This window comes from Plectropomus leopardus, chromosome 11 (genome assembly GCF_026936395.1).
Source record: "Plectropomus leopardus strain MGB_pleo_1.0 chromosome 11, ASM2693639v1, whole genome shotgun sequence".
NCBI lineage: Eukaryota > Metazoa > Chordata > Actinopteri > Perciformes > Serranidae > Plectropomus > Plectropomus leopardus.
The window spans coordinates 6,643,193-6,667,451 of record NC_142186.1 but is presented as its reverse complement, the minus strand read 5'-3'; the positions used below and the strand labels follow the sequence as shown (position 1 = coordinate 6,667,451).

At 39.2% G+C, this 24,259-nt stretch overlaps 3 protein-coding genes across 9 annotated transcripts in view; 1 reads left to right on the top strand and 2 right to left on the bottom strand.

Annotated features, from left to right (window-relative positions):
- Positions 1–1,556: 1,556 nt before the first annotated feature.
- On the top strand, positions 1,557–5,934 carry LOC121946049 (uncharacterized). The gene is made up of 5 exons (XM_042490457.2): positions 1,557–1,766; positions 2,836–2,977; positions 3,648–3,686; positions 4,176–4,322; positions 4,497–5,934. Exons 1-5 carry the CDS (start codon positions 1,686–1,688, stop codon positions 4,694–4,696), a joined length of 609 nt encoding a protein of 202 aa, XP_042346391.2. The 5' UTR covers positions 1,557–1,685; the 3' UTR covers positions 4,697–5,934.
- On the bottom strand, positions 5,928–12,245 carry drc9 (dynein regulatory complex subunit 9). 2 transcript variants are annotated; one of them, XM_042490948.2, is made up of 10 exons: positions 12,106–12,245; positions 11,134–11,263; positions 10,905–10,939; positions 10,419–10,541; positions 8,746–8,830; positions 8,454–8,606; positions 8,142–8,216; positions 6,356–6,487; positions 6,177–6,266; positions 5,928–6,067 (listed from the first exon to the last, which is right to left on the bottom strand). In XM_042490948.2, the coding sequence occupies exons 2-10, from the start codon at positions 11,260–11,262 to the stop codon at positions 5,951–5,953; spliced, it is 939 nt and encodes a 312-aa protein (XP_042346882.1). In that variant the 5' UTR covers position 11,263; positions 12,106–12,245; the 3' UTR covers positions 5,928–5,950. The 2 variants fall into 2 exon arrangements, with proteins under 2 accessions (XP_042346882.1, XP_087940019.1); XM_088083893.1 differs by lacking the exon at positions 12,106–12,245 and adding an exon at positions 11,819–12,017.
- A 755-nt stretch (positions 12,246–13,000) lies between these two features.
- spire1b (spire-type actin nucleation factor 1b) overlaps positions 13,001–24,259 on the bottom strand; it is a 47,947-nt gene continuing 36,688 nt past the window's right edge. For 3 of the 6 annotated variants that reach the window (XM_088083890.1, XM_088083889.1, XM_088083891.1), the window contains 9 exons: positions 23,402–23,565; positions 23,194–23,287; positions 22,212–22,354; positions 20,298–20,495; positions 18,980–19,117; positions 18,225–18,295; positions 18,093–18,120; positions 17,342–17,634; positions 13,001–15,839 (listed from right to left, as the gene is read on the bottom strand). In XM_088083890.1, coding sequence (XP_087940016.1) covers positions 15,584–15,839; positions 17,342–17,634; positions 18,093–18,120; positions 18,225–18,295; positions 18,980–19,117; positions 20,298–20,495; positions 22,212–22,354; positions 23,194–23,287; positions 23,402–23,565 — 1,385 coding nt within the window. In that variant the 3' untranslated portion in view covers positions 13,001–15,583. The remainder of the gene's footprint in view (positions 15,840–17,341; positions 17,635–18,092; positions 18,121–18,224; positions 18,296–18,979; positions 19,118–20,297; positions 20,496–22,211; positions 22,355–23,193; positions 23,288–23,401; positions 23,566–24,259) is intronic. The other 3 variants (XM_088083892.1, XM_042489118.2, XM_042489119.2) reach the window with 1 other exon arrangement.

The window sequence follows — 24,259 nt, the reverse complement described above, 5'->3', positions numbered from 1 at the left end:
TTAAGAATATTTTTATCAGGATTTTCCCTTTTTTAGATAGAGCAAATATTAAATATAAATATTGCAGGGGGGAGAGAGGAGGGGCAGCAAGGACACAGCCTTTTGTACGTTGGGTGCCCGCTCCACCAGGTGAGCTACTGCGCGCCCCATTTTTCTTTATATTTAAATGAAATGAAATATTACATTTAATTCATTTATTATTCTATCACCATAATAAAGTTTGCCAAAGAGTTTGTAATTCTAGGTTTCTAAGAAAATTGCTAAGCTTTTTTTATATGTCAAAAGTTTATTACCAGGAGTCTTGAATGGTGTGATGATTTTGAAATAAGTTTTTAAAGATATTCTAATCTCTTATTCATATGCCTTTGTATTGTTTTTTATTTCTCGTTCTTTCTTTTTTTTTATCTCATCTTTTATTTTTAACACTGCCAACACAAGGCATCCTGTAAATTGTTTCTGTTTTTTTAATATTTCTCCCTGAAAAGGAACATTCTGGAAAAGGACAAATTTCATGCCAGTTAGGATACCTCCTTGATGATGCACTCCTGTTGGTTTCACATACATCTATTGTGGGAAAACCCCTTGCCTGTCTACCAGCTCAGGAATATGATTGGCTCACTCATGCGTGTGAATGCCTCATTGGTTGATATTAAGCTTATGTGGATGCAGATATGTCAGTCTTACTAAATATTGCCTCATACTTGTTCAAATTTGCTTTGAGTGTCTTTTTAAGATCATCCTGATGAATGCTACAAGGCTAAATATGCACACAATAAAGTTTTTTTTTGTACTACAACTTTTTCTGATGTTTTAACCCTTTCAGACAATATCTCATGTCCATTGACGTAGATAAGGTGGTGCCATAAAGCGCGATTAAGGTTGCCATGATCTGCGTTGAAAGAATGATTTGCATTGCAAGGATTTCATTCAAAAGAGAAAACACAGGTCTGACTGGAACCAATTACTGGAAGAATGTGACTAAGTCCTGTTTTCTCATCATATACCAAAAGTTTCTTGATGTTGTCATCATTTCCATAATAGCATTGGCATTTCAAAGATTTCCTTATTTTAAAGTAGACTTTATGGACAACTTGACTGCACATTACATCTGCAGCTTGTCTGTGCTGCTACAAACTCAGCTTGCAAATTCCTGTTGCATCATCTCCTCCTCTACATACTGATGCTTCCATGAAAAGCAAGTCCTTGCACGTCTCAGGATAAACAGCGTGAGCTAATTGAGCTTATATCCATTTGGTTTATCAATTGTAAGGTTATGTGTTGTATTTTAACGCTCTTTAACGTAGAAAAAAGAGTATACAAGGCGCAGTGAAGGTACCATCAAAGAGAAACAGCAGCGACAGAGATATTAAGTGTTGGCTGCAACATTTGCATGCAAAACCGCCAGCCTCGTGCAGACTTTACACCTATAACGTTCCATATTTGTTTTCAAAATTACGCAGATGTCGTGCAAATATCATGGGATTTGGGGAAACGTACAGTTTTTGGCCCACGCGCGCTGTAAGTACTGCTGTAAGTACTTGCAACTACTGCAAAAGAGAAACAAGACCACGGAAAGCCCAAGTCAATGTGCGCATGCGCCGTTCCGATAGGGGCTTTTCCGAAAATTTCTGCCGCTTATATCAGTAAGCTGTTTGTCACTCTGAACTTAATAAACTACAACACGAATGATGGACGAAGCTGACCCTTTACACCTGTGGCCTTTGGATAACAGCAGCTTCACAAAAGAGAGCACACCGTCAAATCAGGTGAGGGTTTTTTCCAACACTGAAACCAAAGTGTTTTCCTCCCTTTATTACTGGGATACATAAGTGTAGTACAATGGTATTTGCGGTGGGAAAGAGTTATATTTTGAACTGTTAATTATCAAAATGTTAGTCGCCGGTATTTACGATAGCTTAACTTCCGTAACTTCGGTCGGAGACTTTCTTTTTCTCGGTCGAGCTTAGAGTTTTCCAAATACAACAAAGTAGCCAAAGACTTAAGAGTGTGTGTGTATTTATTGTGTGAGTGTCGCAGTACGGTGACACTGTGGGATAATATGAGATTTGGTTACTTGATGATGCGCGAGCGAGATGGTGAGCGCGCGATAAAGACAGCAGTGACGACACGAGACCATGCACGAACCAAACCCTCGATGTTGACTTCAGTGTTGTTCCCTGTAATACAGCCATGCTTGTTCCCTGTGGCTGCTTTCACACACGGTATATTAGTTTGCAGTTAGTTGAAGTGTAACACGTTATTGAAATTTGCGTCAAATGTGTGTACAGCGCTGTTAACTGTTTGACAGAATATAGCAAAATTAAGCAGTTCATATGACGTCATGTTATGGACACTTCTGTCAGCTCACACATGTGTGTCTTCCTATCCGCATACACCCATCTGTCATCCTGCTTTTATTTATGAGCCGACACGTACACTTACACTATGGTTCATTCCGAGATTTAAAAAACAAACTAAAACAAACCTATTCGTTGTTTTGGGGTTTTTGTTGTTGTTTTTTAGCTTAGTTATATTAAACACTTTTCATAAAACTCCATCAAACAACCATTTCCGTGTCTTGTTAGCTGCAGTGACAGAAAAAAAGTCCCTAGTCTCAGCTACTTGCCCAGACAGTGGGATCGAGAAGGCAAGAAAAAGTGCACGTGACCTAGAAAAATAGGTCTGAGCACAGGTGGTATGGCGGAGTGACATGTTATTGCTTGTTTGTGCAAAAAGCCTACTCAAAAACCAGCCAGGTTTCCTGGAATGACGTGATTTCATTGTGTGAGATTTTGAAGTTTAAGGGGATTTCTGTCTGCTGCTCCTCTCCTTCAGGTGATGACTCTGAAAGCCTTCAGTGTGCAGAAAATAGTGCAGATGATGCAGATGGTGGTCCAGAAGAGCTGCAGGAGAGCCTGTCAGCTGTTCTGCTGGCCCTCAGACACTCCGCTGTGTGAGAAGATCAAATGCTCGCGAGGTAAAATTCATTATCTCACTATCACCATCACTATAATCTTATAATGACAACCAAAATTATTGTCCTTATTTCATATGCTGCTGTATCACATTGACTGTATCTTTAGATGCAATGATTATATTCTCAAAAACATGCATGACCTCTCACTTTCCCTGTGCCGCACTCTCATGGCAACCCAGAGATAAATGCTGCTGCTCACAATAGTCTTGTCTTTGTCCAAGAGAAAAAAATCAGCTTCTTATCTGAAGAGTATATCAGCAAGTTTTTAAGTGCTGACAAACTTTATAGAGGTGATACAAGTCTGAAAATAGATTAAATACACAGAGTTGAGATGTGAATTTGATTTAATCCTGAAATTGTGCAGGCTAATTTGTCTCAAGAGCAGATTATTTCAAACAAATTAAGAAATGCAGTGAGAGAGAAAAAAAAGAGCATTTGAGAATCTTGAATGAGGAACGGGCTGAAAAAAGCGGAAGTCTATTTCTCAGACACTGAATTTAAGATGTAGTATGAGAAAACAGTCAAAATCTCATTGATTTTAAATTGAGCTCAGTTTTGTCTAAGAGAATAGGCTGAAGTAAGAATAGATCTTACTTTGAATTCTCCTTTCCTCTGTGAAAAGACAGTCAGACATACAAATACAACTTAACCTTGCTTATTGTCTTTACAGCTCAAAATCATCAGCCTACAGATGATACATCTACACAAGGTGAGTTCTACTTTTTATGTTTGTTTTCAGTTTTTACCATATAATATTCTGGGTCTTTATTTATTCCTCAAATCTCTTTGTTAAATCCTTTGTTGGGCTTCTTTTTCTAGGGAAATGTCTTATTTCTTATTCTCATTTTAGCACATATATATCATTCAGGTGCTTTTACCATATTTATTCCAGCAGTTTAACACAAACTCGTTTTCTGTTGACATTTCTGGCATGAATTTTGATGACTACCTTCCACCACACAAATCAGTGTTCATGGATTTGTTAGCAGCTAATTTTTTTAGAATAACTCCCAGTAGTTTATTTGCTGCAGCTTTTATTATAAGTCAGCAAAACAACTTTTTTCCCTGTTTTCAGGAACTAGAAGGACCTTTGTGATAGTGACGCATTTCTGCTTTTACATCACTGTGGAACACCAACTTCCTCTTCTCATACTGTCTTCATTTTTTCCCTTTCTCTCCCTCGCCCACTCATTAACAGTGGCGCTCCTGAATCCGCCGTCAACCATTTTGATTGTGAACATTAGCAACTCAACTCTGATCGACTGCGTCATCGGCAATGACACCTACCCATCTGCCGTGACTGAAAGTCAGCCCCTGATGCAGGAATCTGAGCTCCGGAAGCACGGTGGGTAACCGCTAAACCTATTTTATAGCTATTTTTTAGGATTTAGAACACTTTGAGATGCAATTAATACTAAGATATATTATATATTTTTGAAGTAGTTGTATTCACATATCACAGCATTAAAACTATACTCGTGAGAAGTAAAAGAGTAATTTTCTTGTTCATGTGTTACAGATCAGACGAGGTGCAGCTGCAGCCGCACACAGCAGGGGGCAGGACAGGCCTCTGCTCTTCCTCCTCCTCTTCCTCCATCAGCCGAGCCTCCGAGCATCAGCATCAGTCAATCCCATCTCAACTGTGTCATCATCGGCGACAACAACTACATGCACGCTGATCAGACCCTTTTCGACCAGACAGAAGAGCCAGAGGTGTGAAGCTTTGGCCTCACACAGCGTACACACACACACACACACACTACACACTCTAACGACGCAGTCATCTCCGGCAGGATCGCAATGAATTATGATCAAAAATGTTCAAACCTCAGATGACTTTCGTCTCCTTTCCCATCTTTTCGGGCCACATCGAACAATTATATTATTTGGTGATAATCTGTTGTTTACTTTCTAGACAAATAATTCTTAGTTTGTTCTTCAAAACACCAGAAAATATTCATATATTCAATGATATTAGGTCTAATATCATATATGTTAAAAATATACATAATACAGAACACCACAAATGTTTCTATTTAAGAAGATGGAAGCAGAGAATATTTGAGTTTTTTGCTTTAAAAAATCATTTAAATTATTACCAATTACTGCTCGATCAACTAATGCATTAACGAAGGATTGTTTCAGCTATTTATACATTTTGACTGACATCACTCTCGGCCCTGTCATTTTTGAGAGCACTGACTTCAAAACATAACTAAATTGCTCATGACAGTTCTTTAAGTGTTGAAAGAGTTTCAACACGCATAAACAAACTGTGTATCCTAGAATATGATGCATATCCTCACTGAATATGCTTCCTGTTTTGCAATGTCGGGTCTTTAGCTCCTCTGTCAGAGGTGAGGACGTAGAACTGGGAGCGGATGGAAATTTTACCGCAATAATTTCATACATGACCTTTTTTATGATTAATCTCTGTGTGGGGATGTAATCTCTCTGTGGTTGATGTGCAGTAGTCTGATATCCTCTCCCGGGAATCTGCCTGTGAATTGTATACCGTGTGACTGCATAAGTGAAGAGTATTAACATACTCTGAGTCTGACAGAAATCCTTATCATGTCATGATAAAGGTGTTGACTTATGTTCAACTGTATGGCCTATGGTCATAAACAGTAGACTACTTTGTAGTATTTATTGTTAGAGGTCAGTTAGATTTCTTGTATTCATGCTGTACATAGAATACTGAATAAGAGGACTTTGAATGAAGCTGTTATTTTGTCTGCTCATATGTTTGATACATGATGCTGATATGCTCATTGTTACTTTCACAGTTATTGTTCCTCTGAAATATTTGATGAGTTTTTGGTTTTGTTGTTGGATTTTGTTACATGCTGTATGTGTGAAATGACAAAAACATGTTTTTACTACTTTAAATTAAGTACAAAGAAAATACAGAAACTGTTTTATTGTTATTGAATAAATATTTCAATATCTCAAAAGAGTGTTTGAGACAACTCATTTCTTCTTTTTCCCCTCCTTCTTCTTCTTCTTTTTGCCTTTCTTGACTTCCTCTGCTTTTTTAAAAGTACCAAGGCCCCGGCGGACCATGCAGCCCCTCCAGCAAGCCTGCAGCTGTAGGGTTAAAGGTCACATGCCGGAGTCAAAATTTAGACATCACTAAATAACCAGAGCGACTGATCTGATAGGGCCTGGTAAGGCATGGATCTGACTCGGATGTTACCTTGGTAGCAGCTCTGGCCTCGGCCTGCTGTTGACGCAGTTTCTCCTGCTCCTCCCTGTCCTCCATCACCACCTGCTCCATCTCCCTGAACTGAGCACGTTTAGCGTCTCGTTATTGTTCATCTAGCGGCGAACACTGGCAGCTCTTCACTGTCATGTTCAGCATGAGGTGCTACTCACCTTCCTCCTCATCTCCATCAGTCTGTCCAAATTCAGGGTTTGTTTGCAGCTCACACTGTTGAGCTTCTGCTCCTTCTCCTGTAGCATCTGCTTCGTGAGCTGCTGCCAGTGCTTCAGCTGCTGCTGCAACTCCTGAACCAACAACAGCAAAACTTTCAATGACAGGAGCCACAACAAAAAGTACGGTGCTAATGTAAGACATGACCAACAGTTTGATTTGGTGCAAGGATACTCAACTGGCTTTGCTTGGGGGACACTTTTCAAAAATGACATGAGGCCAGGGGCCAGTCACAGCAGCCCCATACATGTTTCTGGGATTTTAGGACATTCCTCGGATTTTAGGATCTTTCTATGATTTTAGGACATTTTTAGGATTTTATGCATTTTTAGGATGTAGCACATTTCTAGGATTTTAGGTGATTTCTCTGATATTAGGACATTTATGATTTATAACAAATCTATGATTTTGCGACATTATTTGGATTTTAGGATGTTTTTTTTATGATTTTAGGACATTTCTAGGATTTTAGCACATTTGTGAGATTTTAGCATATTCCTAGGATTTTAGGATATTTCTCTAAATTTTAGGATGTTTCTCTGATTTTAGGATATTTCTCTGATTTTAGGACAGTTCTGGGAGTTTAGGATGATTCTTGGATTTCAAGACATTTCTAAGATTTTAGGACACGTCCATGATTTTAGGACATTTCAAAGATTTTAGTGCATTTAAAGGGTTTCAGGATGTTTCTTGGGTTTCAGGATGTTTCTTGGATTTCAGGACATTTCTGGGATTTTCTAGAATATATGGAAATTTCTCAGATTTTAGGACATCAGGGGCTTAGCTCGGGCTTCTGACAGAGGGGGATATATCACAGGCACTTCTTTTTTAGACAAACAAGCTCTTTCTGTGAACTGTTTTCTGCTCTCTGGCACTTTATATATACTAAAAAATACAGTTTTTAAAATAAAAAAACAGTTCACAGTGTGAATCACTTTATATTTAAAATGAATTAGAACATGGTTGGGCTGCAAGTTGAATCACTAGTCTAGTGTGTGGTCATAGCAGCTTGTGACATCTAGTGGTGAGGTTGCAGAAGTCAAACTTCAGTGTGCCAAGTGTGTAGGAGAGCTACAGGTGCTGATGCAAAATGCCAATGGCCCTATCTGGAGACAGTGTTTGGTTTATCCATTTCGGGCTAAACAATTTCATGGACTCTGTCTAAGAGGACCCATTCCTTTGAAATAAAGAGCATATTCTAAGGTAACACAACAATGATTATTTTCAGGTGATAAGGTGTGTAGGATGTGGGGGGATATATGGGCAGAAACTGAATTTAATATAATTGTATGTTTTCTTTAGTGTATAATTACCTGAAAATAATCAATCATGTTTTTGTTCCCTTACAATGAGCCAAAACACACTTTTTTTAAGTACAGAGAGCTTTTAATTTGAGGTGCTGTTTCTGTTTATTCTTGAATTATGTTTTATTTATTTGTGTTCTGAGTCAACATGTTGTTTAAATTTCATGAAATGATATTGAATATGTGGTAATGAATAATGTGTGGACCTTGAACTAATGACTTAGGAGAAATCTGGACCCTGTCCCTGGACCAGTTGGGGACCACTGTCCTAAGAGACACGGCAACTAAGTTCTGACTAAACCACAGGTGCACAGCATTGGAAATTAGGTGTTTAAACTTACATGCTAAACAGCAGACAAGCTAACATAATAACAAAAATGACATCATAATTATAACATTGGTCTGTTGTTATTGCTGCACCAACCTGAAGTCGCTTTTGCAGGAATTTGTGGGACTCCTCGTGGACTCTCTTCTCCTCCTTCAGCTGTCTCTCCAGCAGCTGAGAAAGAAAGAGAAAACAGAGGACATCATTTAGACAATATTTAAGTGTGTAAGTGTGAGATAAATGTAAAAGCACATCTCATCTGCTCATTTAGACCATGCTGAGAGAGGTATGTGTCCTCCAATTTTAAGAAGACAAAGCAGGGTGGGCATCATTCCTGCACTCTGACGGAGGATCGACTTTAAAACACACTTTCTGGTGGCAGAATTGGAGTGGATAAAATTTTGGACTCACCAGCTGCTCCTCCTCCAGCAGCATCTCAACCCGGCTGGTCTCCCTTTGCGCCTGCTGGAGCTGCAGTTCGATGTTTTGCTCTACACGAGAAGCGGGCGTCTCTGACTGCTCCCTCAGCTGATGGTTCAGCTGTCTGGCCAGTCGTTTCATCTCCTGAGGAGGGTGAAAGTATTGGAGGCTGTGGACACTTTGGATCACTCACTGACTTGCAGACTAACGTAGATTTACACTGAGCCCTGACAACCATTCATGCAGGCAATGCTGTTTTTTGGATCTGCTCTCATTTTCTCACCATCAGTGTCTCAGTTTTCTGTCGGAGCTCCTCTTCCTGTCTGCGTAGAGTTTGTTTTCTTTGCTCCAGCTCTCTCTTTGCCTCTCTGAGTGGAAAAACAGTTATTGCATTATTGACACAACACAGTCTTTTTCCTTTCTTTCTCCTTTTCCCCTTCTTCCAATCTGTCTTTCCAAACACTCCTTATCTCAAAAATTCCATCATGTCTCTCAAATTTTGGTCACAAATGTGTTAAATCTGAGTTTAGTGAGCACTTCTCCTTTTCCAAGATAATCCAGGTCCTGGCAGGTGTGGCATATCAAGATGCAAATTAAGCCCTTGAAACCTGAGTAAACTGGCTTGTTTTCTTTCACAAACGTGGAGAGAAGGCAATGAGCAATTTAACAAGAAATGGCCCAAAAATTAGAAAGAAATGAGAACATTACCTGAAAATAAGCACACATAAAAAAAGAGAAGAAAAATGACCTTAAGAAAGTGTGAAAAAAAAATTAATTGACTAAATTTTAAATATATAATAACAATAATTATAAATATTGTTTTTTGGACATTTTTCCCTTTTTTTTGGATACTATCTAATAATCTCCCCAGAGCTTATTTTCAAGCCATTTTCTTGCCACCTTTTACTAATCTTTTATTGCTCTTTCTGGACTTTTCTTACCAAGTTGCTCTTTGCTTTTTCCCCATGTTTTCAAAAGAAATCAAACCAACTTAAATGCTTGTTGAAGGCATCTGAACGCAACACAAAAAAACTGAAGTCAGTCCAGGTTCTAAAGAGTTAAACAGCATTGTTTCTACACAGGTGTGCCTTGGGATTGTCACAATAAAAGCACACTCTAAACTGTGCAGTTTGATCACACGAGATTGTTGCAGATATCACAAGTTTTAAGGGAGTGTGCCATTAACGTGCCAATGCTGTTTCCATGAATTTGGCAGTACATCCAACCAGCCTAACAACTGCAGACGTGTAATGCCAACAGCTCAGGACCTCTACATCCAGAGTCTTCACCTGCAAGCTCGTCTGAGAGCAGCCTTCTAAACAGCTGATGCAACAATTGGTTGGTTTGCACAACCAAAGAATTTCTGCTAAAAGCATCAGAAAGCATCTTAGGGAAGCTCATCTGCAGGCTCATCATCCCCATCAGGCTCTTGACCTGACAGCAATCCATCATGGTAACCAACTTGTGCAGTTGTAAGGTTGGCTGGATGTACTGCCGAATTTGCAGAAATGATATTTAGGGCGTCTTATGGTGATTAACTAAAGATTCAGTTTGTGGGCAGGCTCCCTGAAAACTTGAGGCATTTGTGTCATTGTGTTGTGTGACTAAACTGAACATTTTAAAGTGGCCTTTTATTGTGACCATCCCCAGCCACACTTGTGTAGTTATGATGTTTAATTTGCATCTTGAGTTGCCAAGCATGCCATGAGGATGGGTTAGCTTGGAAAAGGACAGGTGCTCACTTATACGAATTCTAACAAGTTTACGACCAAAATTTGAGAGACACATATCTACTGACTGCTCTGAGAAAGTCTTAGGTTGGGATCTTAAACCTGTAGAAAATGGAAGCAAAAATAAAAGTGTCGCGTTTAATTTTTCTTCAGTGTAGTTGCACATTTTGATAATAATCAAGATTGGTATTATTGGTATTGTTTCCAAATGATGCACTGAAGGAACCTCCTCATGTTCTCAGCGACTTTCTTCTGCTCCTCAATCTTCACCACCTGCAGCAGAGAGCTGAGACTCTGCTTCTCCTGCAGCTCCAAATGCAGCTTGGAAACCTGCTGCGAGACGTACTGACTGCAGAGAGACACAGAGACAAACTCAAGCAGAAAAATTCTACTGCATAATGTGTTTGGGTCTGTCTGTAGCCTACTACTCATCAGTGATGAACACTAACAACATCCATTTACTCAAGTGCAACCAAGTCAGTACGGTCAGTGGGTTGTTTTAGAGTCATTAGGTTCTGTGTATTGCGATAATATACAATAAGGCGTTGAGATTTTAAACAGTACTTTGAATACTTTAGTGTTTTTAAAAGCAAGTACTCCAGCTCTTAAATTCAAGTAATAATCAGTCTCAGCAACTTTCACTTGTACTTATTTGACCAAAAGTATCTACACTTTGCTTCAAGAAATACAGTTGTGTACTTTGTCTACTCACCAGTCTTTCCTCAGATTGGTCAGCCTGGATTTCTCCTAAACACAAACACACACACACACAGTTACAGTAAATTAATATATTATTTGAGTCAATGCATTTGTCTCATGAGATCATGAAGTGGAGAATAACGTGTCATAAAAACATTCACATCATCATCCGATCAAAGAAAGCTGACAACTGTTTGACAGATGTTTCTCTGTAAACTGTGAACATTAACAGGTGAAGTTACCTGTGCTGCTGCAGTGCCCCGCTGCCTGCCGATCTTCACTGTCAGGGTGTGCTCCAGTAAGTCTAACTGGTCTGAACAGTCCTCCAGCACAGCTGCCAGTCTCAGGCTCTGAATCCGGGATAAAGACATGCTGTGGAGAGTCAGAGATTGTATTAAAATACCAGCGAGTTTCACACGGGCATGTGTGATTAATGCCAGTGGTGGAATGCAACAAAGTACATTTACTCAAGTACTGCACTTAAGTAAAAAACTGAGGTACTTTTACTTGAGTATTTCAACTTTATACTTTTATTCCACGGCATTTTGGAGGCAAATATTGTTCTTTTTATTTCATTCCATTTATTTGATACCTTTAGCAACTAGTTACTGGGCAGAATAAGATTATTAATACACTTTATTAATCAAATAATACATGATTCTATAGATTAGACTACATAGCAGTATATAAAGTAATTAACATCAGCACCACCATTACCAGTTGCTTAATTTAAGCGATTTAAACATTAATGTATATCACAAATTATAGTCCAATTATATGTTCTATACGATAGTAAAACAGGCAATTCTGCATAATGAGTAGACCGTTTTTTAATTTCGGTACTTTATGTATATTTTGATGTTAATACTTTTGCACTTTCACTTAAGTAGAGTTGTGGATGATTTTTAAGAGTATGTTTACTCTTACCCGAGTAAAATATCCGGGTACTTCCACCACTGCTTAATGCAGGGTTAGTTAGATATACTTTATTCCTCCAGGTTTAATCAATACATTTGATAATATATATGCTTGCTAGCATGGTGCTATGACAAAACGTATTTTCATCGATACGCGACTGTTCGGTCTAACTTCAGCTAACAGCTCTTCATTAGTTCACAGAAACTTGTTGCTAGCTAACTTTAGCATGATTTGAGCTAAAGTTAGCATGATGCTAGCTAACCTTCCAAGACAATATGAACAAAACAGTCACTTACTTCACTTCCCCTCGTTACTAATAATAGTACTTTATCGCTGAAAACAACATCAAAATTAATCAGCTGAGGTTAGTTGACGAGTTTACATGTCACTATGGTGACACATTTTCCCCATGCAACTTTATTGACAGAGCAAGAACATGACAATAACAGCTGCATTTCCTTCTCGCTTTGTTTTATTCACAGATTTGTCTTTGTTAGGAAAAAGGCTGAGTATTGGAAAACCAAGACTACTCATCATCATCAACAACAACAATAAGAAGAATTGTAATAATAATAATAATAATTATTATTATTATTATTGAATAAATGAATATGGCTATCAAATAAATCCTTAAATACATGTGTCAATAAATCTAGAAATATAGTTGAATAGAAAGATTGTTGTGACTTTTAAGGACATTTTTCAAAGGGTTCCTTCTTTTATTTATGTCAATCTGTATTTCCTATTTGCTATATTTATATATTTTACAGATACTCTTTATTATGTACAAGAGTGAGAGTATTGGAAAACCACAACTACCAATATAATGGTTGTTATTGTTATCGCTATTATTATTGTTGTGATTGTTGTTGATGATGATGATATTCTTCTTCTTATTATTATTATTATTATTAATAATAATAATAAATAAATATGGCTATAATAAATCCTGAAATAAATTGCCTAAAGGAGGCAATAAAAAACAAATTTAGTTGAATAGAAACATTGTTTTTTTACAGGTGTTTTTCAAAGGACTAGTTCACACAGTCCTAGAAATGCCATAACTCAATTAGGCCTTGAAGGAGTTTCCTCAAATATGGCACAAACCTCCTCTGATTAGAATCTGTCAAATGCCCCCTCCTCCAATGTTTTTGCATATTTTTAGATACTGAACAAAGAAGATACAGATACTTTGATCAGGTATTGCATTACAGTTTATTGTTGTAGTCATCATTTGTTGCACTCTCTGCAGGGAGTTACAGCTTAAAGGTAATAGAGACTGAGGGTACAAGCTACACCGTAGTACATGCACGATGCTGTCACACTGTGAGGTTTCTTCTGTGGACTTCCTACTCGTCCCCTGGACACACTGCACGGGGACAGTTTCCCCTCTGAGAGACACAGATCTACAACAGTCTCAAGATATCATCGAGGCAACACGCACCTGATCTACAAACAAACCATTAGAAACAAAGTATGTACACTTACAGTAGATGACTGTTCAACATATGAGTGTGATCATAAAAGGCAATTTCTTAAGGCAGAAAATCTTAAGGAGGACAATGAGGAATGTGATGAAGCACAAAAATAAACATCCAGGCCAGAAGTCAGTATTTCTTCCTGCCGATGAGACTCTGAATGATGGAGAGAAATTATAAAGGCATTATATCAAGACTTAACAGTATGTGTTGCACAGCAGGACAGTGCGTTGCTGCCTGCACAGTGAACTGGGCATCATGATCTGTGCATCTGTACAAAATCATCAACATGAGGCCTTTTATTATGACTAATCCTTACACAATACACATCCAAGTAAGGAACTTAACATAAAGTAAATGAGATAATATATACTAGATGTTTGTCAATGCAAAGGTACATTTAAAATTGCAAAAATATGCAGATATTTCCTGTAAATCATTTCAAGGCAAGGCTGGAAGAAACATGACACTGCAGGTAATAATGTTTCTGTACCTGCTTCTCTGCACACAAGTGATTTAAGTGAGTCTCAAATGAACATACAGCATACTTTTTATTTTTCAAACTGTCTGTTATTACCGGTGATGGGGTCAAAAATGAATGCTTATTTTCTGCCAAAGTTAAAATGGTTTTGATTTTACACATTTTTTGTTTTTCTCACTTGTTTGAGGTGTGCGAGGTTTCGCTGGAAACATTGATGTAATGTGTTCTCTTGCACCAATCAGGATTTAGCTATGATTGTGGGAGTGCTCAGAAAGTTGACACATGAAAATTAGTTCACCCAATGTAAGAAGTACTACTTCGCCTGTGGAAATATCTGTGTGCAATTTCTCTTTCCATAAATCATGACCCAGTTACTCAAGATAATCCACAGACCTTGTTGGGAGCAGTGCGATGTAGGAACTATTTTCTTTCTACCAAACGACACCTGCCAACAGTGTCTGTGGATTATCTTGAGTAACTGGGTCATAATTCCTGGAAAGAGACATTACTGTTGAGTTTTTAAAAATGTATTTTTAATCACTTTAAGCACCAAAAGCCAAGTGCTATCTAGTTTCATTATACTGGAGAGGAAGCAGACATCTCTACCTCCAACACTCTGTGACTGACACCAGAACAATCTAGACTGATAAATAGCACTACGGGTAACAGGAAAAATATGTATTGATTTTTTTGGGTTAACTGTCCCTTTAAGTGTGATCCATATAGGGACTAATGGACACAGAGACACACACAAAATTGGATATTAATATCTCCGCCTCTATAGCTTCAATTCTCACCATTCTTTTTATAATCTGTCTCCTAGAAGTCCCCTTACTGTATGGAATTGCAAAACTAAATGTTACCCAATTTACCCACACTATCATGACAAAGCCAATCTTTGAAATTGAATCAGAAATATCAAGATTTGAATCCATGTTTTCAGGGGATTTATAAGTAGGGCTCGGTCTATTTTGTCACAATGTTACAATGTCACCGCAAACATACTTAGGGAAAATGACTTTTCTCTGAATGACATATCACTTACAAAGATGTTATCATTTGGCACTAAATCTGCATGAGAACAGATTTTTTTTTTCAGAATATGATGCAAAAAAAAAAAATTATGTGAGGAGATAAACTTTTCCTCTGATTCCTCAGAAACAGCAGCATGCTATGAAGTATGCTTAGTAAAGAGGAATGTGGGGGAAAGTCTCATGATGTATCATCAGTACAATAAAACTGAGGGTGACTTTATCGAACAATCATTTACTGTACAACACGTGTGTAAAAAACTAAACGAAAAACCGTACAAAATGTACAGTTTAATATTCCGCATTTTCTTGAGTGTCACTCGCTGCAGGCCTCGTGTCTTTTGCAGTGCCAGGGCCTGAGGAAGTCAAACACACATCAGTCCTTCTTCCGTCTTGTGCTTATTTATCTGGATGTGAGTTGGGTTGGACCACGCTGTTGTGCCAAATGAGGGGAGGGAAGTCGTTTCACTTTGTGACGCTGCATCACAACAGTTCTTGTCTCTTTACTGAAAAGTCTGTGGCCAGAGATTAAAGGATCATCTATGATATGGTTAAAAAACAAACTGGCAGAGCTACAGTATGCTCTGGTCTGAAGTAGCTCTACACGATGATCAGGACACAGCAACAAACACCACACTGTCCACCACCAAGGTTCATATCAGCCTTTCTGACAGCTTTTTCTGACTGAAGTATACATGTACAGTAAGATCATATCCAGTGTTGAGTCTTAATAATTGTGCCATAGCAGCTGGAAGCAGCCAGAGAGAAAGAGAGATACAAAGTTTTAGATCTCCTTGATTGTTCGTTCCGAGGGCCGGTACTCCTCCCTTCCTTTAGGGGAGGACAGGTAGAAGGACTGCGTCTTGCGTTTTAGGCGAGCTCTCTTGGTGGCCAGTGACAGGCTGTGCTTGCTGGAAGCGATAATATCAGAGATGAACTTCTTGCAGTCCACGCACACCTCCATGGTGGCCCAGTCCTCCGTCAGCTCCGAGGGAAGCTCCAGTTCTTCATGAGACTTTAGAGAACCGTGTTTTGAAAACCTACATGGGAGAGAAATATTACACAGTTTGGCATGAACAGGATTACAGAAAACTTTTTTTTTTCTACATTTTGTGAATACGGTTTGGTTTTTCTTTAAGTTTCCTGGGTGTGTAGTCACAGGTAACCCTAACAGTGGGTGGTCATGAACAAAATTTGATGATTCACTTCATTGTATAAAAAGGGACTGACCATCCTAGCAATGCCTTTTTATGGCCCTTTATTAACCCTCTGAAACCTGAATACAGATGACTTAATTTCTTTCAAAATATGAGGCAATGAGTAATAAAGTAAGATATGACCCAAAAAAATGCATGAACTTTATAAGACCTACAAGAAATTCCCTGAAGATTTGTAACAAAAAAAAAAGAATTTTTTTTTTCTTTCTTCAGTTTTTTCCTTCTCATATTTCTTTTTCTCATGGTTTCAAAGGGTTAACTGATGATATTCATTGAACTTTTGAAAAATATATATTTTATCTGTTTTTTATCTTTTATTTTTGGTAATCTACATACTTTTCATTGTTTGCTTTTGATGTCAGGCATGTTGTATTAATATAGGGTGGTATGTCAATAACATTATCCAGGTCATTATTGATGTAAGGTGAACAGACTGTTATTGTAGTGCTCGCTGCATTGATTGTTGAATGCAGGAAGGTTTGAGTATTATTAAAGGAACAGTGTTTTAGATTCAGAGGGATTCAGTGGCAACAAGCGGTGAGGTTTGACGACTGCAACCAGTTGAAACTTCTGCCAGTTAGATTTCTTTTAGTGTTCAGGAGGTTTTTACCAGGAGCCAAATTATCTGCAGAGATCTCTTCCTCTCCAAAACAAATGGAGCAGAAGATTTAAACCCGTGAAAACACTGAATGAAGAAGTGATTCCACTCGGGGCGAGAAAATACATTTTTACATTTTCACTTTTTTGGTAATTTGTATGAATTACAACTTCAGTTGAATTGGTTGATAAAAATCATTCCAGCAATTTCTGTTATCATGTCAAAGTACAAATAAATACTCCAGGCCCCATTGGATAAAACACAAACATGAAAAATGAGTTTCAAATTCATGTGTGTAAATATAAAATCTCATAAGCAGTAAGGACAAGCAATAAGGTTAATGCAATAATATCAGAAATCTGTGTGGATGTCAAAACCCAAACGAGAAATGTACGAGAAAGGTTGTGTCTTTTACTGGCTCTGATCATAGTACTCTTCAGCCACTAGATGTCACAGTGACAGTGCAAAGATGCAAACTATACATATATATATATATATATATATATCAGCAGTAACTATGTTTGAAGGCCTTTTTGTCTCTTGTTTGTGTTTTTCTTGTATTTTGTGATTATGAGCATAATGTGTTTTCAGCTTCCATGTATGTTTTAATCTTTGGGGCTACCGTACCAATATCATACAAACTCAGGAGGAAACAGGAGAATGTGTATCACATTAGGACATAACACACGTTCTTGACAGACTGAATGACTGTGTTCATGGCTCTTACTTGGACATGGTCTTCTGAATACTGTGGCGTCGTGGACTGCCGGAGGATTTCTCAGATTTGGCAGCAGCTGCAGCTCCAGAGGCTTTTCCAGTTCCTTTAGACGCTCCTGTTGTTTCTACTTTCAAAGCGGGGGACGCAGTGGCCCCTCCCACTGTTGATGGCCCCGGTCCTTCAGCCACAAAGAGTCCTTGTCCTACAGCAGTCATGGCACTCAACCTTTCTCTGGGGAGAGTGTTGGTCGAGCCGATGGAGTAAATGGGCAAGCTGGAGTACGGTTTGGACGGCAGTCGCATCTGTTAGAGAGGGACCACATGAATGTAAATAAGGGGAAGCGTAATCATATTGTGAGAGAGAATACAGAAGGCCTACATTGTTATAAAACTTTATGACTCCTTTCACAACTCAGTGGTCAGGTGTGCAGGTGTCTGATTTTTGGGTGCCATTTTCAACATAAGAATTTAAAATCTTCATAACATTACTTTATTGCACATCCTGAAACATTGTAATGACACTAAAGATATCTGAGAACATCAGCAACACAATATGATTGCAATAATGTTGTGCACAGTTAATCTGGTTAAAGAGTTACCTTTATCAACATGTGCCCTTATTTTAAACTTGGTTTGGACTCACTTGACAGGACTCATATTTTTATCTTAAATTTCATCTTTTTGAATGGCACCACATTACTGTCAGCTGACTGATCAGAACAAAATGATTTCATGCTGCACCAGCAGCTGATCTGACTAACCTTTTTGCAGCACTGTGCACACACAGGCCTGCAGGGAGAAAAGAGAGAGCAAACAGAAGAAGTCATGAATGCATACTTTATTCTGCATAGTTTTCATTCAGAAGACAAAGATAATTATGTGAGATGCTTTACTTTTTGCAAAACTGGCAGATGTAGGACCAGGTGAAGAAGGAAAACCTTTTGGTTCGACAACAGAAGCAAAGCTGCAATAAAAGAAAGACCATGTTAGAAGAAGAATCAACAATTCAGACATTTGTGTGAGGCTTGTCATGATTAGCATATAAATTCTTGAGTTATGACCAAATACATGTTTTGTGAGGTCACAGTGACTTTAACCTTTGACTACCAAATTCTAATTTTAGTTTAGTCAGATCTTTATTTTGCCAAATAAAATAGGAGAACAAAATAAAATATAAGTAAGATAAAAAACACTAGAATGCCCACTGGACATATTCAGTAAACAGATAAAAGTATTTCATCAGTTCATTCGTTAGTCCAAGTTGATGTTTGTGCCAAATTTGAGGATACTCCCTCAAGGCCTTTTTGAGATATTGGGTTAACGAGAACGAGAAATATGCACAGTCACAGTGACCTTGACGTTTGACCTATCGCCTCCAAATTCTAATCAGTTCATCGTTGAGTGAAAGTTTGTGCCAAATTCGAAGGAAATCCTTTGAGATGTTCTTGACATATCGCCTTCACAAGATTAAATGGAGGAAACCTCATAAAGAGCAGAGGCATGGTAAAAAGAAATCAACACAAACGTCAAAAAAATGTGGCCAAATGTAATTAGTTGGAACTCATTTTACAAATGGTGTTACAACTGCATCTGCTCTGTTCTTTACCGTACATGATACAGGGAGCACATTTAGTACATGAACATTTACCTTTCCCTTCTTCATTGCATTGTAGATGTCTTTGTACTGCTGGAACTTCTCCAGCTCGGCCTTCACCAGCACCTGTCTGATGTGCATCACCTCCTCCACTGTCAGAGACAGACACTCCACAGGGAAACAGAACTCCTCCTATAACAGCACACACAGTGAAGTATACATGCACAGAGAACAGGGCTCAGTGTTTATCATTCAGCACACACACAGCCCACCCTCTATGTGGGTCCACACTACATTTGGGTCATAAAAATGTTCACTAAAGAAGGCGGCGGACTCAGATAGGGCTCGTGACGCATAAACAACTAGAGTGATGGGAAGACATGATTTCAGCAGTAGTCCAGGGCAGCCGAGTTCCTCACAAAGTGGGCAATTTTTGTCTTAAAAGGACAATTTCACCATAATTGAGGCTTCAGCAGAAAAACCAGCCGTCCAGGAGGGTTTAACAACCGGCCAGGCTGAACTAACACAGGAATCTACATCCAGTCCAGAGACAGTCTGTGCTGTCGTTTCTCCTCTGACTCCTCCACCTGCTGATATTAGCTGTGATGAAACAGCAGAGCAGCCAACACCCTCGCCTCCATCAAAAATCTGCTGTGGTTCCAGCTCCACCACTTCCTGTTACCCACATGCATTTAACGATCAGTCAGGCAAAAGTAGACTCTGCTGCTGCTGTGTAATCTACTCTACCTCCTCTGACCCCACCTGCTCCTGCTGCTGAGGTCACTGAGAAAGCACCAGGAAACTTCAAAATATTTCTAATATCTTAAAAGAAACATTGGGGGTGCCTGGTGCCTCAGTGGATAGGGCAGTGACCCATATGCAGAGGTTGAATCTTCGCCGCAGCGGCTGCTGGTTCGATTCCAGCCTCTCTCTCTCCCCCTTTCATGCTCAAACTGTCCTGTCCATTAAAGGCAATAAAAGCACAATAAATAATCTTAAAAAAACCTAAACAATGTCTTTATCTGTATTGTGTCATTAATAAACCAAATCAACAATAAAATCATCAAAATGACTCATCATCCCAACAACAGCCATGGAATTATTTGTTTATAAATTGGGCAGATTGAAATGAATTTTAGCTACTTGTGTTTTAGTGTTAAAATGTTATCCAAAGCAGTGAAGTAAATGTTAGTTAAATTATATTATTCACAAGCTATGTGACCACAGCTCAGATAAAAAACAGTTTGTCCTCAGCACAGAATGACAGCAGTCTGCTCTAAAGATGAACGATTTCTAGTGAAGCAGGAAGAATTAGGAGAGAATGGGCAGCTACAGTTACGATGCCAGCGCAGACTGAGGAAGACTGGCAAACCTTGTCCGACTCCCTTGCTCTGACGTAAATGGCCCTGCACAGAGCATAAACTGCCTTCATCAACACCAACACAAACGCCTCGACAGGGTGGGAGCTCTGAAAAGCTTGAAGAGTGGGGGGAGAAAGGCGAAGGAGGACGAGGAGGGGGATCCAGGGACGATATGAAGCTATCGTCCCAACCTGAACGCGAGAAGATTCCTGCAGTTTGAAGACGTCACACCAGGAGATATTGTGAGTATAAAGAGTAGATAGAACAAAGGAGGGGGAAGAAATCCAGGAAGACACATGTCACACAAATGAAAGAACAAGAGAAATGACAGTGAGTGTTTAGTTTAAATCCCTTCTCATTTGCTTCTCTGTGCAGATATTGATGCTCGCTTTCGCTTCTCTGTTCTCCATTTGTCTATCTATGTCTCAGTTATTAAGTTACTGGACAGGATCTGTGGCCGGGGCTCCACTGTCCTCAGAGAGCACACAGTAATGTGCTCTAATACTGACAGGCTGTTCTCATTAACCCTTTATGTATTTTTCTACAAAAAGTAATGCGCCCATATTTGTACATATCCCACATTATCACGAGACACTAATTTGTGCATAACCCACAGATTTTGGAAAGCTACAATCACATTAACAATTGGCTGACGGGCAGGAACAAGGAGGCAGGTTGAGGTGGCGGATGGCTCACAAAACACAAAACTTTTCCCTGAGAATTTCCATAGAGGACAGGTATTTGAAACGGTGTGAACTTTGAGTCATTTTAATGTATGTCCTCACCATGTTTCTTTTCCCTCAACATAAGGGGCCAATCACAACGAGACGTGTCGCTAGATAAGCGTTGCCAACAAAACCATCAATTAGTATCGTGCGCCTGTCAGGCGCTCCTCTCTTGCTGCTATGCAACACATTTTTCTGGCAGTTTTAGGGCTTTCATAAAAGTTAAAATATTTTAAACTTTTCTGCTAAAGGCAAGGAGTCACAACCCTTGTCCATGTTACTTTTGGCCATGTGCATGCAGCTCCACAGGTGCTCCTAGTTGTTTTTCCAGATACGTTTCCAAGACGTTTTTGTAGCGGTCGCACCTGGTGTGATGCGTCTCGGTGTGATCGGCCCTTATAACCTCAGTAACTTTACATTAATCGAACTAGGCTCGGGTTATGTCAAAGTATACTGACGTATTTAGAAGCCCTGAAGGTATGTTCATTGCCGTCATAAATACAGGTGCCTCTCTTTTTATTAAACTCATTATATTTAGTGCACAGCACGCACCACTAAAGCTCAGTGTCCAGTCTCTATTGGTGGAACAGGCAGCTGAGCTGAAAGAAGCCGTGACAGGTTACAGGACTGCAAACAGCCGGCAGCCAGTTGGCAGAGAGAGACCGTGGGGATTAACAGCATGTTTTTTTTTTTTTAACTTGGTGAATTAAGGACTTATTTTGACCAAACAGTGATTGTTGGAACAGTGGACTTACTAACTAAATTACTAGTAAGAGTAACCAAGACAGTTTTGATTAGTTTTATTTTATTTCTGGTGATTTTGAATGATGTGTGTTTTATGATAAGTAAACAAGGCAATTAAGCCTTGTCAGTCTTCAGTGACCAAGTTAGGGTTAGTGCCACACACTTACACCATAATATTACATACTGCCTAAATGTAACTTAACTACACTAAACGTCATTCATGGGGCGCAGATTCATAGATATCATACAAACCGTTCCATGAAGATACATACATACTTTATATTAACACTGCTATTTTCTATTTGTTGATTAATTACTACTGCTATTATGAAGAGTTTTTAAGCAATAAAAACTTTATCGATCCCCTTTTTCTGAAACATTGTATGATTAGTATTTTTTCTATAGTACAGCTCATCTACTGAGTTGTTACAGTATGTAAAACGATTTCTGACTCACCAGAGACTTGGAGCTCTGTTTGCAGGGCGGCTGAAACAGTCGGACATTTGTCGGGGTTTCCTTCTCAATGGAGTGTCTCCTCTGGGGGGTCTGACGCCTCTCTGGTTGAGGTGTAGAAGAGATGGGCAGGAAACTGGGTGGAGCTGGCATTCATAGAGGAGAGAGACGTAAAACAGAGAAAAGGAGGCAGCTTTATTTGAAATATTCAGAATATTGTTTAATTCAAGGCTCAAGAACTTTTGATTATAAACAGCAACAAGAGCAGGGAAATCACTAAGGCTGGATTTACACTTCAAGTCTTAGTGCCAAATTCTAATTTGTTGCCTGTATCTGATTTTTTGTGACCGTCTGCTTAAATCTACTCTTAAAAGTGACTTAAATCTGATATCTGCATTTACACCTGCTTAAAATTAACTTACGCTTGAAATAACTGGCATTTGTAAACAGATACTGAAATGTCTTCATACATGTGTTTGGGTGCAATGCCTGTTCCCCGTGAACCTCCGGCAGTATTTTGTAGACTATAAAACCCGACTTTCCATCGGCATGAGAATGAGTACATAATGACTGAATTTTCATTTTTGGGTAACACATCGCACTTTCAATTACATATGATTGGCAATGCCAGGGAATATCCAACCTGTCTGCTTAGACTACAGACTCATTTGCAGATATCTGAATCATATCTGCTTTATTTCCACATATAAATGAGGCCTATAACCAAACTGAGAATGTCCAATTTCCTGTGTTTTTTTCCGGCTTATACGTTCATTATACGTATCCAATCTGTGCCAAATGAGAGGAAAAAATCAGAATTTGGTCGCTTGAACCATGTGTGTGTAAATCCAGCCAAAACAAAAAATCCAAGAAAACATGGCTGGGGAGGCTGTAAGATTAAAACTCATTGTACACTGTCAGTGTATGGTTTAGCTGAGGAGGTGACTGAACTGTGACAGGGATGCAGAAATAATTCCTGACTCACTTTTCTTCCCCACAGCAGACTCTGGGGATGTATCATCCATCAGAGATGTAGCCACACTGGAGCTGCTGGCTGATTTGCGGCCAAAAACCTCATCCTGATGTATGGAATATACAAACACACCAGTCTTCGTTTGCTCTATACATGCATGGTGCTTTGTCAAAATCCACCCATCCCACACACACACACAAACACACAAACTCATACTGACGTCAGAGTCTGAACTGTCCAGCTCAGCGAGGCTGGGAGCCTTCAGGAGCCTCTTCCTCTGAGGTGCAGACTGAGATCCGGACGGTTCAACCCTGGTAACTGTTAATCCGTTGTTCAGAGACAGAGTGCTAGAGGTCCTCCTGCCCATGTACGGACTAAACTCATCTGCACAGAGCGACACAAGAGAGAGTCAGTCAGACAAAAGGAGGAAAAGCACTTGAATCTCAAAACTCGTCCTCTTATGATTCCTTGCATCCAGTGTGATTATTTCATTCTACTGTGACTGTTCTGGCCACAATAAAGGGATGACAGACTGTTTTCAAATTACAGTGTGTTTCAATTGGAGGGTAAAACGTGAAAAGATGCAATGAATCCTGTTCAAAGGACTGAGGTCTGAGATTCACCTGAGGTGAACAAGGTCAGGATGGGTGAGTTAAATTGGTCTGAGGGGAGGCAGAGGAGCAGGCTGGTGTTACACACAGAGCATGGATGACTCTTTGTATCATTATTTTCAGGGGAGCTGAAACTTTAAAATCAATTGCCACAAGGTCATTCTGTAAAACAATTGATTACTACTAACCACCTAACAAGCTGCCTGGGGGTGGGGGGTGGGGGCAAAGAGAAGGTTTATAAGGGAGGGGTGGGGGTGAGAAGAGTGGTGCAAAAGGCAGATAAAGAGCTGCAGCTGATAGGATCTATGGGAACCCTGAAACCTCTCTCTCTATTCTTTCACTTTCTTGTCTTGTTTGTGGGAAAAGCATCCACATGAGCTCATCGTCTCAACAGGAGCTCTGTCTCTGCTGCTGGACTAGAACTAACTTTCCTGCAGACTACATCAGCAGATTAGACTTTACCAAAA